The 15,511-nt window shown below is 38.8% G+C and overlaps 1 protein-coding gene across 5 annotated transcripts in view; it reads right to left on the reverse strand.

Moving 5' to 3' along the window:
• Window positions 1–5,241: 5,241 nt before the first annotated feature.
• The window catches only part of pak5 (p21 protein (Cdc42/Rac)-activated kinase 5), a 107,353-nt gene continuing 97,083 nt past the window's right edge, over window positions 5,242–15,511 (reverse strand). For all 5 annotated transcript variants that reach the window (XM_088089274.1, XM_088089273.1, XM_088089272.1 and 2 more), the window contains 4 exons: window positions 9,010–9,136; window positions 7,499–7,624; window positions 7,257–7,391; window positions 5,242–7,057 (listed from right to left, as the gene is read on the reverse strand). In XM_088089274.1, the coding sequence (XP_087945400.1) occupies window positions 6,902–7,057; window positions 7,257–7,391; window positions 7,499–7,624; window positions 9,010–9,136 (544 nt within the window). In that variant the 3' untranslated portion in view covers window positions 5,242–6,901. The remainder of the gene's footprint in view (window positions 7,058–7,256; window positions 7,392–7,498; window positions 7,625–9,009; window positions 9,137–15,511) is intronic.

The following is a 15,511-nucleotide window of genomic DNA, read 5'->3' on the forward strand; positions in this document are numbered from 1 at the left end:
TCATAAAATGCTGCTGAGAGCGCAGCATCAGATGGAATTGGGCGGCCCGACCTATCCACCACCAGATCACTCACTAAGTTGAGGTCTCCCCCCATAAAAATAGGATCTGCAGCAAATTGGGATAAAATCACATTCAATCTGGATATAAATTCAGCTTGACCCTTATTGGGAGCATAAGCATTCACTAGTGTGCACTTAACATTTTGTAAAAAACCTGAAATAATTATATATCTGCCATCTTTATCAGTAATTTCTTGGGATAACCTAAAGGATCACCATTTCGCTATTAAGATACTGACTCCCTTGGAGGCCCCAGAACCTGGTGCTGAGAAGACCTGGCCGACCCATCTCTGTCTTAATTTAACAGATTCAGCATTTTTCAAATGTGTCTCCTGTAACATTGCCAAATCACACTCCAGGGACTTCAAATGAGTAATAATGTTATATCTCTCTGTTTTACTAGAAATCCCGTTAACATTCAAACTAATCAGCTTAATAGTGGCCATAACCCTTTTTACCTTGAGTCACATCACATATTATTTTGTTGTGAAGATAAGGAAAAAAAGAAAAACCTTTAAAAAAATCCTGGAGTTATAAATGATCTGTATTAACATAAGGGAAAGATAGACACAACTATCTATTTTATGTTTCACCCTCTACTGTTGCTGGGTAGAGAGCTCCATACTGTCATATTTGCTTAAACTGTCACTATTCTCACACACACAGCACATCATAAGACAAAACAAACTTATTCCTCTTCTTCCTCCTATTGCTTTTAAATACTTGCGTTACTGCACATAAATGAAAACAACTAATCAGAGTCTTTTACGCAGCTGCCAATCAATCACTGTTCATGAGCTGCGGTCAAACTGTCCAACTAGAGAGTGCGGATTAAAAGTGAATCAAGATTCTGTTGCTGCATTGCCCATTTCTCCCCTCAGATGTTTTCAGAAACATGTTTTAGTGTACTGTTTAGCTGTAAAATGAGAAAGTTTGCTGAACAGCCACCGTGTTGAAAACAGTGAAGCCAAACCAAACTCTGCTAACCCCCTGAAATATTGTATAATATGTATGTAAAGCAACCTGTTTAAACTAATTGCCCCTGGTGTGATTTATAAAGTTATCTGAACCACAAAAATATTGCAATACTATGCTGTATCAATCCCTCCCCACACACCTTATGGCTTCATGAACTGTATAACATCTAATATTGTACAAAAAAATCATGTATCAGTCAAAAATGACCAAATTATTAGATGTCAATAGAATCAGGAAAACCAGAGAAGTTAGAAATGTGGCTTAACACAACACAACTTGACTGAGGTTGATATGAAAATACATGAACAATGGTGCATACTAGAAGTGGAAATCAACAGAGGCCAACATTATCATGATGCAAAAGTCATGATACAATATTAATGGCATTTTAAACATGTTGCCATGTCACACAAAAAAAACGTTATTATCAGTCAAAAATCACCACATAATTAGATGTCAACAAAATCAGAAAGACCAGAGAAATTAGAAAGTTGAACACAACAACACATTTGCCATACATTTGCCATGAAAACACATGAACAAAAGAGCACACAGAGCAGCAAAAAGCAAAAATTTATCATACAGCCAGAGATGGGCTTTTAACCTGAACCAGTCAACCACAAACATCTCCAAATGTAACCAAATGTTTAACATAAAGCAGCTCACACTCAACCACATGAGAGGACAACAAACCACAGCACAGAGAGGAAAATGCACACATTTAGAGACACAAGCAAGCAATTCAACCTAGCAATAAGTTCGCTTACATGTCCACCCACAATAACAATAAAGAAAAAAATACTGTCTCAGCCAGCTCATAATTAATTTAGAAAAACTCACCTGTTGTTGAGCTTCATTCATTTCCAACGATGGAGACGCTGTCCATCCAGTTTGTGTCCAAAGGAGACCTTTGTCAGCATCTGTCTGATTGAATAAAATAATTTTTTCAGTCTGTTTGTCTCACTTTAATCATTTTTATTGTGTATTGAATAAAGGAGCTGATTTTTTTTTTCTAGAAGGCTACCAAAAAATGTGTAATATTAATAATTTATGTAATAAAAATAAATACTTTGCATCCATGTACTGATAAAATATTAGCACAAAAATATTGTGATACTGTTACAATACGACGAATTTTACATTTTTGTTTTTAAATGTTACATAAAAAATAAATATGGCATGTTTCACATTTATTGTACACTGAAGTAGTTTTCCTATTTTGCACAGTGAATGTGTACATTTCAAAAACACTGTATTTATGTCAGTGTCTGCCAGTGGCCATCATGATTAGGGTAGGCATAATATTAAGTTAATTCTGCTACAGAAGAGACTTAAAGTTTGCCACAATCAGTTGGGATAGAGATCCCCAAAGGTCCTTGGACACAATATCATAATGATACTTAGGTCACAACACAGTATTATTGCAATTTAAATGTTTGCAATATGCTAAGAACTGTAATAACATAAATTGCACTATATAATGCAATTTTTCAATTTCGGGGGGAAACTGAGGTTCATTACAGTCGCTCTGATGTCAGCAGAACATTATCACAAGCATAAATATGTACACGCACAAGTACATAAAATATACATATAAAATTAGAAATACAGTAATAGTAAACAATTAGGACTAGTATGTAAATATTTTAAAATAATGTATAATATTCTGTGTGTGTAGGTGTGTAAAAAATATAAATGTAAAGAAATACAGTAACAGACAATTAGCACTAATATGTGAATATTTAAATTATAACATGGATAATGTGCTGAGTGTGCAAGTGTGGAAAATAAAAAACATGATACATTACAATGTATAAAACTAGTATGCATGTTCAAAATATGAAAATATACATATGTGTGCAATGCTACATTAATGAACGACAAAGATATACAAAAGCAAGAATAACGAAAAGATATATGCAAGATGTGTAACATGTTAATTAGAGCCTACATTCAAGAGTTGGAGGAATAATGCAAATTTGAATAATTGCAAGTTTGCCATGAGACATGAATAACTGGACACAGTGAACAGCAAATAGCAACAAGCTCTCTTACAGACAAAAATGTGCTTTTAACCTGAACCAGTCAACCACAAACTTTACCAAATGTTTGACATAAATCAGCTGACACACTCAACCCAGAGAGGACAACAAACCACAGCACAGAGAGGAAAATGAGGCATACAGAGGCGCCAAGAAGCAGTTCAAACCAGCAGTAAAACAGCCTGTATGTCCAGCAACAGTTACAATAAATAAATAAATACAGAATCACAGCAAAACCATCATTAACTTAGAAAAACTGACCTGTTGTTTAGCTTCACTCGTTTCCAACGATGTCGCCGCAGTATGTCCAGTATGTGTCCCTTCCGGCTGTATCGCCCAAAAGTCTTCGGAAACAAATGTGTCCTTTTTCTGTCTTCATTTGAGAAAAAGTCCTTTTGTGGTGAATAAATTCGTCCTCTTGAGCAGGTTTCTCCAGCAGTTGGCTTCGTAAATCGGCGGGACGCCATAGCTAACCGGCTAACTAGCTAACTGGGCTAATAACGAAAAACCAGTTAATCGCATCAAACGTTGTAAAAAGCTTTCTGCGTGTGAAGAATCCATCGTAAAGCATAAAAAACGTCGTCGAAAGTGCTTATAGTCCAGTGCCGGCGGTGTTTTTCGCAGCAGACAGTCACAGTTGTCACAACCGGAAACACACAGATGTAACGGATATTATGAATGACGGCTGTGCCTCAGGGACCGGGGTTTGGTTCAGGTTTGGGCGGGAGGGGGGCACGATTTGGCGAAGAAACACATTTCGCCGTAACACCTGTTAGCATCACCGCTGAGCCAGGGTGTACTGCATTCGACCGGATGCGTGGTAACTGAAGATGGCCGGGGATTTTGAATCTCGGATAAACGGAAGTTATGAATCCAACTTCCTGCTGGAGGATAAAACATTCATTTTATCGGTTTTTATTTATTTATTTATCGATCAAAAAAAAATCTTGAAAGAAAAAAATCAGCTTTTTAACACTTTGAAACCCAAGAAAATTAGCAACAAAATTTATAAAACATTACTGGAAAATAGAAAAAAGAAAAGAAAAAGTTAAATAAAAAAAACAAACAAAAAAGAAAATAACCTGTCAAAAAATATTTATTTATTATCAAAAGTATGATTTTCTTTTTTTCTCTGCTTTCCTTTAGTAACATAATTTTATATATACATTTAAGAGAATTGTAAATATGGTTTTCTGGACATTTTTCTTTCATTTTTTTGTTTCATTGTTTCCGTGTCACCTTTTACTATTTTCCTTTATATTTATTTATTTGAATGTATTTTTTGTAGTTTGCAGGATAGTTCTTGCCATGTTGCTCATTATGTTTTTCGTGTGATTTTGAAAGAAATCAATCCAATTTTCTCAGGTTTCAAAGGTTAAAATGCTTATTAAAGGCATCTAAGTGCAGCAATAGAAAATAAATGATGATGTCTCTTTGTGGCCATATTGTGTGTCTTCATGGTTGTTTTGTTTCCCTTTTGGTTATTTTGTGTCTTTTTATAGTCATTTTTTGCCTCCTTGTGATTGATGTGTGTCTCATTGTGGTTGTTTTGTTTCTCTTTGTAGTCATTTTGTGTCTTTTCAGTTCCTTTGCATCTCTTTGTTGTCATTTTTAATCTACATGTTAATTTGAGTGACAGCTCCTGAAACTTTAGTCCTCTGGGCCTGTGCCCTGTAACCCTGTTATGTAACTCAGTGACTCTCCAGTCTTGAGTTTGATCCTCATTGACGCCCTGCAGCCTCCAGTACTTGTGCTTTTTATTTACTAGGCCGTTGGCAGAGGCATCTTTCTCTGAGAAAGAGGCTCCATTCTCTGTCTGAACCAAATCAATATCCCATTATGGAGTTTCAGAGGGAAATGGCTTAGAGGAAAGAAAGAGAAATAACCTCATATATTTTGCCGATCCATGGATGTGTCTTTCTGCTTCTCTGCTCGGAGGTGAAGTTAGGGTGAAATAGTTGGAAATGCTGAATTTAGAGAATATGGAAGACCCAAACAACGAAGAGAAAATAAAACAGTTGATGGCTGAAAGGAACTCCCTTGAATAATCTGACAGTGTGCCGTTGGGAAAAAAAAAAAAATCTCTGCTTGATATGAGACACAGAGAAGAAGAAGAGGCTGCAGAGGGTGATGAAGGAAAAATCCATGCAACACATCTCAATGTTTTTATGGGCGTTTTTTAATTGAAACCAGCTTCACTGATAACAAACATGCAATATCACTGTACAAGCCAACACCACAGATAAGTGTTACTCATTCAGGTCTTGACACATTGTCAAGGATTAGCCAGCAGTGCACACACACACACACACACACACACACACACGCACACTTTCAGATGTTGTACAGAGATAAACACACTCTTTGACATACACAGACACACACACTCACACAGTCATATTTACATATCACAGTGAATGATGGGTAAAAACGATGCGGGGAGGAGGATTACACTGTTCTCCCGGTCCGACCAGAGATGAGGATGGCAGCACAGTTCCAGTGATAGCGAGTAGTGTGTCTGACTTGAGGTGGGATAAGGAGTGAGATGATGACAGTGAGGATGTGAGTAGAAAACGAGACCTTTTATCAGCATCCGAAAATCTGCGCGGGAGGCGGTCGTCTTGGATGGGCGCCTCTTAGCATTTAGAGAAACAGGATGAGACTCCTAATATAAAAGAAAACAGGTCTGCGTCTTTTCTTTTTTTTTTCCCCCGTCAAATCTCCGTCTGTGCTACATTTAAATGGTGTAATTACAGTATCATAAATACACGGCTTCATAAATAGGTTCGGGGTATTGCTTGGATGATATAACAACTGGTAGCACTGTCTGTGATGCGCTTTTATAAATGTAAACCAACAAAAAAAAAACAAAATAATAAAATAAACAAAGAAAAAAAAGGCCACACTACCAAAAAAATAAATTCCAATAAATAAATAAATACTTTAAAACGTCATACAAAATTCTGACATTACCCTTTTTTCCAACATTTAATGGAAGTTCTGTCTACAAATGTAAGATAATAAATATATTTAGTATTTTTAGTAACAGTTAAGGTGGGTTTATTTGGGATATCTCTTATATCTTTAAGCAAAAACTGGATTATAAACAGTAGGAAAGATCTCTGCAGAAACTCTATTTAATACTGCTCATATCACAATGGTTACGACACGATAAAATACTGCAAATTATCAAAACTGTACAGAAAAACTTACAAGTTTCTCTAAAATACATTTTCACTGTTAGTGTGTGAGATACAGGAGAGCTCGTCTCTGTTTGACCAGCTGAGCAGCAGCACTGTCCTTCACGTGGACACAGTCAACAGTCACTCAAGACGCCTCCCTGCACGCAGCTGATTGCTCCGCCCTCTGCTGCTCTGGTCCGGAGCAGAGCGCCGGGCCCCGGCGTCCCTCCACCGCCACGTCGGCAGCTCGCCACACCCTTCTGAAGCTCTTTCTGATGGCTACGACAGCTCTACGTGGAGCTGAGGACTCGCAGTCTGGGAAGAGAGAAGACGGCAGCGAGGCGAGCCGGCCTGTGTGTTTCTACTGAGTTCCTCCGGCACATTTCTACTCCGGCTCATAGTTTCAAAATGGTTAACGATTTTTTTTCTTCTTTTCTCTGTCTCTGTGTGTTTTTTAAAAAATGTAGTTTCTTAGATATTCCTCTAGCTAATCTACGTCACGGTTACAGGTGTGAGTGTTAGTGGCGTGCCACCAAGCGGTGGGGTGTTTTGGCTGGGTGAGGGCAGTGCCACCCTGGTAGTGTGTGTATGTGTGTGTTTTTTAGTGTGGAGGAAGGCGGGTCTTTGGGGGCCGGCGGGTCAGCGGTGGCGATAGTGTCTCATGAGGGGGACGATGCAGGAAGGAGGGCCGGACAGCTTAAGGAAGGGGTGCTGGAGGAGTTCCTGGGCCGTGGCTCTCTGCGAGGGCTCCCTCACCAGCATCAGATCCAGGAAGGACCGCAGCACCGAGGACACCTGGAGACGTGAAGACATGCTTTAGTCCCTTATCGAAACTGTTAATATTGATTCTAAAGAGACGTTTACTACATACAAAAATACATGCAAGAAAGATCTACGATAAAGTACTTTAGAGTCTCCATCCTATTTCTGTATCCAGCTGCTCCTCAGCTGTCGTCATCATTCAGACCATACACAGCTTTAATGTCTTTCTCACCTTGTGCGACTCTTTTAGCCGAGGGGGCAGGTTGTCTCGTATCCTCCTCATGGCCTGCAGAGGGGGTTCGTTGAAGTACGGGGGCTCTCCGTCCACCATCTCGATCACCATGATGCCTAAAGACCAGATATCCACCTGGATACACACAAAAAATATTTCTGTGTACTGGAGCAGCACAGAAAAGTGTACAATCATACAGTATACTGGGAAGTTTTTGGATACAAATTTCCGTTCGTCCTCACCTCAGTCCCATAAGGTAGTCTCGAGATGACCTCGGGTGCCATCCAGTATGGCGTGCCCACGAGCGACTTCCTCTTGGGCACCTCTTTGGAAACTTGGGCACAAAAGCCGAAGTCTGACAGCTTGATCTGCAAACACACAGATGCACAACGCTGCGTTCAGGTTCCGGTCTCCGAAATGTCGGTGCAGACTGTATTAGTTCAGAACCTCGGCGTTTGATGTCGGGAAGTGCACTGACCCATTGTGATGAAGAGCTTTTATAGAAGACACTAATCTCTCGTATTAGTGGTTAATTAGCCTTCAATTAATCACGTCTTATCAGCTCGTTAGGAGGCATTAGGCAGGATTTAATTACTGGGGCACGAGTGGTAATTGATGATGATGAGTTTCTGGCACTGGCTGTTGACAAGTGGCGGGAGTGGCACCCATGGAGAAGGTCAGTGAGTGTGTGTGTGAGTGTGTGTGTGTGTGTGAGTGTGTGTGTGTGAGTGTGTGTTATACTGAAATCACCAGTGACAAGAACAAGAGTAGCCGCGCTTGTTATTAAAACCTGGAATATTGGTGAGATCCCTGTTTAAACTGGGATCTTTGGGTTTAATAACATGTCAGGCGGAGGACTGTAAATGAATAATATATTTAAATACACACACAGAAGAGTCAGAGGCGTTTTTCCATTAATCCTCAAATTGAAATTGCGCATTAAAATACACCCAATGGAAACACGCAAATTTTAAAAACCCTACCATTTATCGCAAAAAAAGTTTTTACACTTGCATGAGGTGGTTTTTCAGGCGATTCTAAAAAGCCATATTTTGCAAAACTGCAATCAAAATACTTTTATCGGCTTTTATAGGTCACATGATGCTATGGCTAAGCACCTGTCGGTAGGAACTGGTTTTCTTGGGTATGATGCAGCAGGCGCTGCGAGAGGTGTTATTGTACCACGTAACTCTTCAAAGATTGAGTGGATCATCTGGAAGTTTTGAGTCCACAACGTCTCCATAAAATTGTGGACTATCACCTCCCAGAAATCCCTCGTATGTCGTCGCTCCCACTTATAAGGGGCTTGGCTTTCCGTTATCACTTGCATAACACGCCTACGTCGCCTTCAGTTGGAAACAATGACGGCTAGTGTCGTGGCTGCAATAGAAATAAACCTGCTGATGTTTTAAACATCCATCGCCATGGTTACTGGAATGTATCGCCAGAAATGTCGCATAACATCAATGGAAACACAGACATCTCACAATTGTGTTTGATCGTCATTTAGAAAATATCATAAAAGTTTCCGGCAAATCTGTAATGGAAACCCGCCCACACATACTCATCACATGCACTAAATTATGAATGACACATTTATTGAAAGTGAACAATAATATTAGCAACTGGGCGCTATAATTGATAGCAAGTTGACAGGGAATGTCAGTCTTTATGGGGTCGGATCTACATACTGTTTTAAAGACTTTTATTCAGAGTATTACGGCATTTTGTGTTCATTCGTTCATTCACTTACCCTGCCATCGCTGGTCAGGAGGATGGAGTCGCTCTTGATGTCGCGGTGGATGACGCCCTGTGTGTGCAGGTAGGACAGAGCCCTCAGCACCGACAAACACACTGTCGCAATCTGTTCCTCATTCATCCTGTCAGGAGACACACACACACACACACACACACACACACACACAAATACATGTCAGCAATGACTGTGAAAGTAAAAGAGCATAAAAATTCTATTTATAATACTGCAGTCCTTGTTTAATGGAGCAGTGGGTAAGATTTGGGGTGATTTATTGGCATCTAATGGTTATTATTGCAGATTGCAACCAGCTGAAATTTTTCCTGGTTAGAATTTATCCAGTCTTTACTGCTCAGGAGGTTTTTTACCGGGAGTGTCTCTTCCTCTCCAAAACAAACAGACCAGGTGATTAAAATTGGCAAAAAAAACTTTAATGTATTTAAAAATAATAATAATAAAAAAAATATTGAAAAAAAAAATCCTTATTTCTCTGATGCTGTTCGTTGCACACGGGTTGAAACTACGGTGGCCGACATAGACATTATTGACCATATCTAAAGCCAGTGTTTGGTTTGTCCATTCAGGGCTACTGTAGAAACATGGCAATGCAACATGGCAGTCTCCATGGGCGAGGACCCGCTCTCTATGTAGATATAAACATCTCATTTTAAAGTAACGCAAACACAGTCTGCGTTCGTGTCTGCTGTGCGTCTGTGTCTATGTGTATGTGCGTAAATAAAACACAATGCTTCTTTTTTCAGGTGATTAGACACTAAAACATACCTATCATGTCATATTCAGTGTTTGACAATCCCTCACACTGGACCTTTAAATGTATGAAATACAGAGCTGTGTTTATTTATTTATTTAGTATTTTTCTTTTGGCAGAGTTGAGGGTAGTCAGAGTTTTTTTACATAGCACAAGAGGGTATCTTAATTCTTTTTTTTAAATAATATCTTATGAACAAGCACATTCAGCAGTTAACATGATATCTAACAAAGCCCAACAAACATCTTCACATTATGTACTTAATGTAAAGTCACACAGGTTTGGTTTAGGTAAGTAACGTTAGGATAGGTTAGGTTTAAGAAAAGAAACACAGAGTTTCTGGTCCATAAAATAACTCAAAGTTCACTTGGTTTCACATAAGACACACACTGATCCTCTGGGGGAAAGTCCTGTGTTGTGTGAACGTTGTACGACCCCATCGTGGAGTTTAGCTCTTTGTACCACTTCCTTCTTTACGCTTGTCAGCGCTTTGGTTACATGATCGCAGCCTTCCTGATTTCGTGGATTTTGTATGAATACTGGTGCATTTCATTTTGAAGGTATATGTAAAAACAGCATGTGTAGTTAATGGTAAATTTACATTCTTGGCAACTGTATTAGTACATGGCATATCATCTTATTTACAAACATTATCAACAATTATTCTAATCAAATATTTTCACTTGTATTTATCAAATCTAATTTATCAAAACTTACTTTATCTATCCGTGAGGCACTTTTCTTGTGTAAACACGTCAGTACAATCACAACATATAACCGGACAAATGACAAATATAATTTAAAAACATTGTAGAGTGCAGCTTAAAATAGATATGATGTCCGCCTTAAAAAAGCTTAAAAATCAGTGAGAAGTATGTGTCAAGCACCCGAGCTAGCTCAAGCAATATTGAGTCTGACAGAAGTCGACACAAAGCTTGACATCGCCCGCTTGGTCTTGAGTGGGAGTGACCTGCATCTGCAGCCTGAAGGGGACTGACTGTAGCAGTTGTGAAGTGTGTGTGTGGTAACTTCGGCTATTTGTGGTATTTTCATTTCAGTCTGTCTGTTGTAGAGGCCACTCAGTGGTTCTCGGTCCGCTCCAATGGTTTTGCTGTTCATTTTAAATATTAATATAACATTTGGATTGAGGTGTTGCAAAAAGCACCAAATGAGACAGTTAAATGTGACGAAGGTTCAATAAAGCAGCTGTGGAAAGCTGGTAAGACTGATTGGACCAAAAAGTTGAGTTCCTGCAGCTCAAGGTAAGTTAGATTTAGTTTTAGAGTTTTAAGTTTTACATTTTAAGACATTTTTGATGCCGCTTGGATTTAAGTTCTAGACCAGTTTTCTAAAAATTGAAGGACAATTGTATTTTGCCCTAATGTTTACTTTAACATAAAACAATGTTTTTTTTTATTCCAGTGAAATAGATTATCTGTGTCAAATGTTGAGAAGAAACAACCCTTTTTAGTGTGGAAAACATGGAAGAAAATGAAGATATTATATTATTAAAGTATCTACTGGGTTTACTGACAGAAGTGGGAATTATGTGACAATTTTTGCAGTTTTTGGACAATTCTGAGTTACTCACTCTGCATGAGACTCCACTGCTTGGATTCCCAAGCAAGAATTTATAAAAAAAATAAATTTTTTTTAATTTATTTATTTTTTAATTTTAAAAGAAAAGAAGTAACCATTTTTTTTATTTTATAAAATGAATTAATTAATTTAAAAAAGTAATAAAATCCTGCTTCTCATGTGTCAGCATTGTTAAGACTTTTGAAAGATTAATTTGAATAATTTTAATACCAATTAAGGCCTTATTTTAAATGACTTAATTAAATGCCTTTTAAGGATCAATGGGAACCCTGCTTTCAAAGGCAATTATTTGTTAGTTAATTACAGTACATACACATTATTTTTTCTTTTATTCTTCTTCTTTGTCATTGATCTTTTACTGCCTGTATTGTCTTCTGTACTTTCTCTGTGGTGCATTGTGGCAAAGCAAAAATTAGATAGGTACAATTTTTTTTCTAAATTTGCACAAATTACAAAAAATAAATAAAATAAACAAAAAGACCACACAGACAAAAACCAAAGATTTTAGACTGCAAGTAATAACACTTTTTTGAGGTAAAAATTACTACTGTTCCAGACTTCAATGTCAGTCTAAAGCGATTGCAGTTCGACTCAACTAAGACGGAGCAGAAATCCGTTTTGAACCCCCCGTAGCCTGCAGCGGCTGAAGCTGCGACGAGCAGAGCAGGCAGGAGGGTCCCATATGGAGAGACGGGGCGATGCAGTGCGTCTGACTGAGCTCACACAGAAACTCGCAGCTCCACTGAACATTAACATCTAGACCCAGCTGGCCGCGCCGCACCGTGTGTTCATGAGTGTGTGTGCGCTGAGATGCCATCACACACAGTTCATGTGCAGAAATAGAGACATGCTCACTTGCAAGCAAGGAAACATACATTTTTGTCGCACATGTTAATAAATATAGAGTTCAAACACACGTTCATACATCCTTAACTCTTACACTGACACACGACTCTCTCTCCATCCAGCACAGTCGCCAGGAAAATGTTGGCATAGTTTCCTTAATTTATGTTTTAACAATGTCCTACTTAATGTCTGGTAAGGTTTTGTTTCAAAAATGACTTGACTCTGGCTGGGGAAAGATCTTGTTTTGGCTTAAAATACCCAGTTTGGAGGGCACAATCCTGGCAGAAAAAGCAATATCTCCTTGTAAAAAAACAACAGCTTTTAGTGACACTATTCTGGCAGGAAAAAAAACAACCAATTTTCATGCCAAGATCTGCCAAGCAACTGCTTTTTATATCCAACAGGAAAAACCGCTATGTCTTAGCCAAAACCAACTGCTTTTTGTGCCAGTACCCCGGCAAGAAAAGCAGTGAAATCCAGTAAAAAACAACCAATTTTTGTTCAACTCTCCCCACGGAAACAGCAGTATGTCTCTGTAAAAAAACATCCACTTTTTAAGGCACTATTTTGGCAGTAAAGGCAATGATGTCTCAACAAAAAACAACCGCTTATTTTGCCACTATCCCCGCAGTAGAAGCAGTGATGTCTCCGTAAAGACACTTTTCATGCCACTGTCTTGGCAGAAAAAGAAGCCACATGTTGGAAAAAAACAATGGCAATATCTCAGTTAAAACAACGGCTTTTCATGCCATTTTTCAGGCAGGAAAAGCAGTGAGCCCTCTACAAGTACAACTGCCTTTGTCTCGCAATCCCAGCACTAAAAGCAGTGATGAGTACTAAACGCCCACTCTGGGTGGCCAAAAAATCACTGAAAACACAGCGAGGAGTTACTGACAAACAACCTTTTTCTTGTTTTCTGGTCTTGAACAGGCGTCTCACCTACGTGTCCAACCATCCACCATCTCCTCCACCTTTAGATAACAAAGTTAGCTCATTTACTACGTCACATTAGAAACGTTGATATGATTCTTATGAAACGCGTAAATGTAACGTATTTGTGATTTACAGAAATGCAAACACTTTCTTCTGGTGACTGACTGCTTTATCTGATCACTCAGTCTAGAAGATCCCACACTGTTGGAGAAGTTACTTATAAACTGGCATTATGGGAAACAACCCCCAGGCAACACACACACACACACACACACACACACACAAACTATAGATACACACTGCAGATTGCAGCAGATTTTATTGTCACACATGTATGCATTTACAATCACTCGAGATAAATGAGCCTTCTGCTAATGGAAAAACAACTGGCTAACTCAAAGTGAATGGGACGGAGAGTGCACAAAAACAATTCACCTCTTACTGCACCCCCCTCTCGCACACACATACACACACACAGAGAAATGAACGCATACAGTTGAGCAAAAAACAGGATCGCTGAAATAGAAAATTGTTTGAAATATAAAGCGAGAAACAGTTTTAATGAGCCTGAAAAGGTTGTCAAGGGGAGGAGAATTACACACGCACAGGTGCACGCATGCAACACAAACACAAACACAAACACACACACACACACACACACACACACACACACACACACACACATCCATATGCTTTTGCACTTATATTCAATGAAATCCCTGAAGTGCAGCTCATTAACAAACTCTGAAGTATAATTGAAATCTGAACATGATTGAAATAGTTCAGAAAAAGCCTGTGTGTGTGTGTGTGTGTGTGTGTGTGTGTGTGTGTGTGTGTGTGTGTGTGTGTGTGTGTGTGTGTGTGTGTGTGTTAGATGTGTGTGCATTTTGTGTACCTCGGTGTGTGTGTGAGCGAGCTGATGAGGCTTGCACGACGCGAGGCAGGCAGCAGTTATTTCCACAACAAAAGGCTTAACAGAAATAGCAGGAAGCTTTCACCTGAACAAATGCGGCGGAAACTACCAAGAGAAAAACTGTTCTTATATCATCAGCCTGGAAATACTGTAAATGACGTCCAACTGATTCAATGTCTCATTAAATCAGGTGGCTGTTTCGTATTGCCACACTCCTTAAAAAAAGGGTTCTTCCTGTAGAAATGAGGTTTTACCCAGAAGAAGAAGAAGAAACTGTTCTTCGAGGGTTTTACTTTGTAAAAATGATGCTGTGTTCACACTACAAGCGACACAGCGACAGATTATTAAGTAAAGATTTTAACTGGAAGTCGGTAACATGAAAATACAAACTGGCCACAACACACCACTAATTCAAAAACATGGAGGAAGTTTGGGTGAAAAATTAAACCGGCGACTTCATTACACCTCAAATAAAGAGTAAACAAACTAGTGCACAACAATAGTATTGGCGTATGTTTAGGAATAGCTGTGACGGTAACTGCATTACCGAAATACCACGTGATTGAGCTCATTACCGCCATCGCTGCTTTTTTTTTTTTTTTGCTAGTGAAAGTTAAAGGAGTGCATATGCTGTGTGATATGAAATATAAACATAGTAATCACTATGTAGTTATCATTACGAACTTTCTTCCAAATGTTCATGTGCGTCTGAAGAAACAAAACGTTTTCGTTGCCTCACGTGTGAAAGGAGCAGCGATGGGATTTCCTTCTTGTGTGTCTGATTATTTCTCTCATGAGATATCTATAAACAAAGAGAGAAACTCGTGCGCACTGCTGACATTTATTGACTGAATAAAATGACGTTTTGCTCTAACAGACCTTCATCAGGTCTGTTACTGTCAGCGGTAAACGGGAGAGTGTGGAGGAGTTTCTCTGTCAGCTCAGCAACTGAGAAAAACTCCACTGAATGGTGAATTTGCTGCTGCTCTAACACCACATCGATCAGCTGTGGAAATATTCAAATACAGTGCAAACTTTAACTGATATTGATTTTTTGTTTGTTGGCTTTTGTTTTTTGTTTTGCTGCAGCCCCGTCCACAACACTACATCACTGGTGGTGTGGGACTGTGTTTTTCAGAGGAGCAGGGTGGCTGGAGTGTGACCTTTTGTTTAAAATAAATACAAAATACTACCTTTTAAAGTTGTACATCCTTCATCCAAGCCAAAAAAAATAAAAAATGGACAAAAAAAAAAACCAGCCAAAATGGGGTATTATGTTGCTTTTTAACCACGGTGATAAAATAAATCCATACTGTCACAGCCCTAAATTCAAGGTTGGATTCCAGGTAGAGCCTTTGTTAAGGTTTCAACCCAAAAAGTGTTACTATAGGAACAAGCCAAAAAAACAAAAAACAGTTCCAGTTGGCAAACGCATGTAT

Source organism: Plectropomus leopardus, chromosome 16 (genome assembly GCF_026936395.1).
Source record: "Plectropomus leopardus strain MGB_pleo_1.0 chromosome 16, ASM2693639v1, whole genome shotgun sequence".
Classification (NCBI taxonomy): Eukaryota; Metazoa; Chordata; class Actinopteri; order Perciformes; family Serranidae; genus Plectropomus; species Plectropomus leopardus.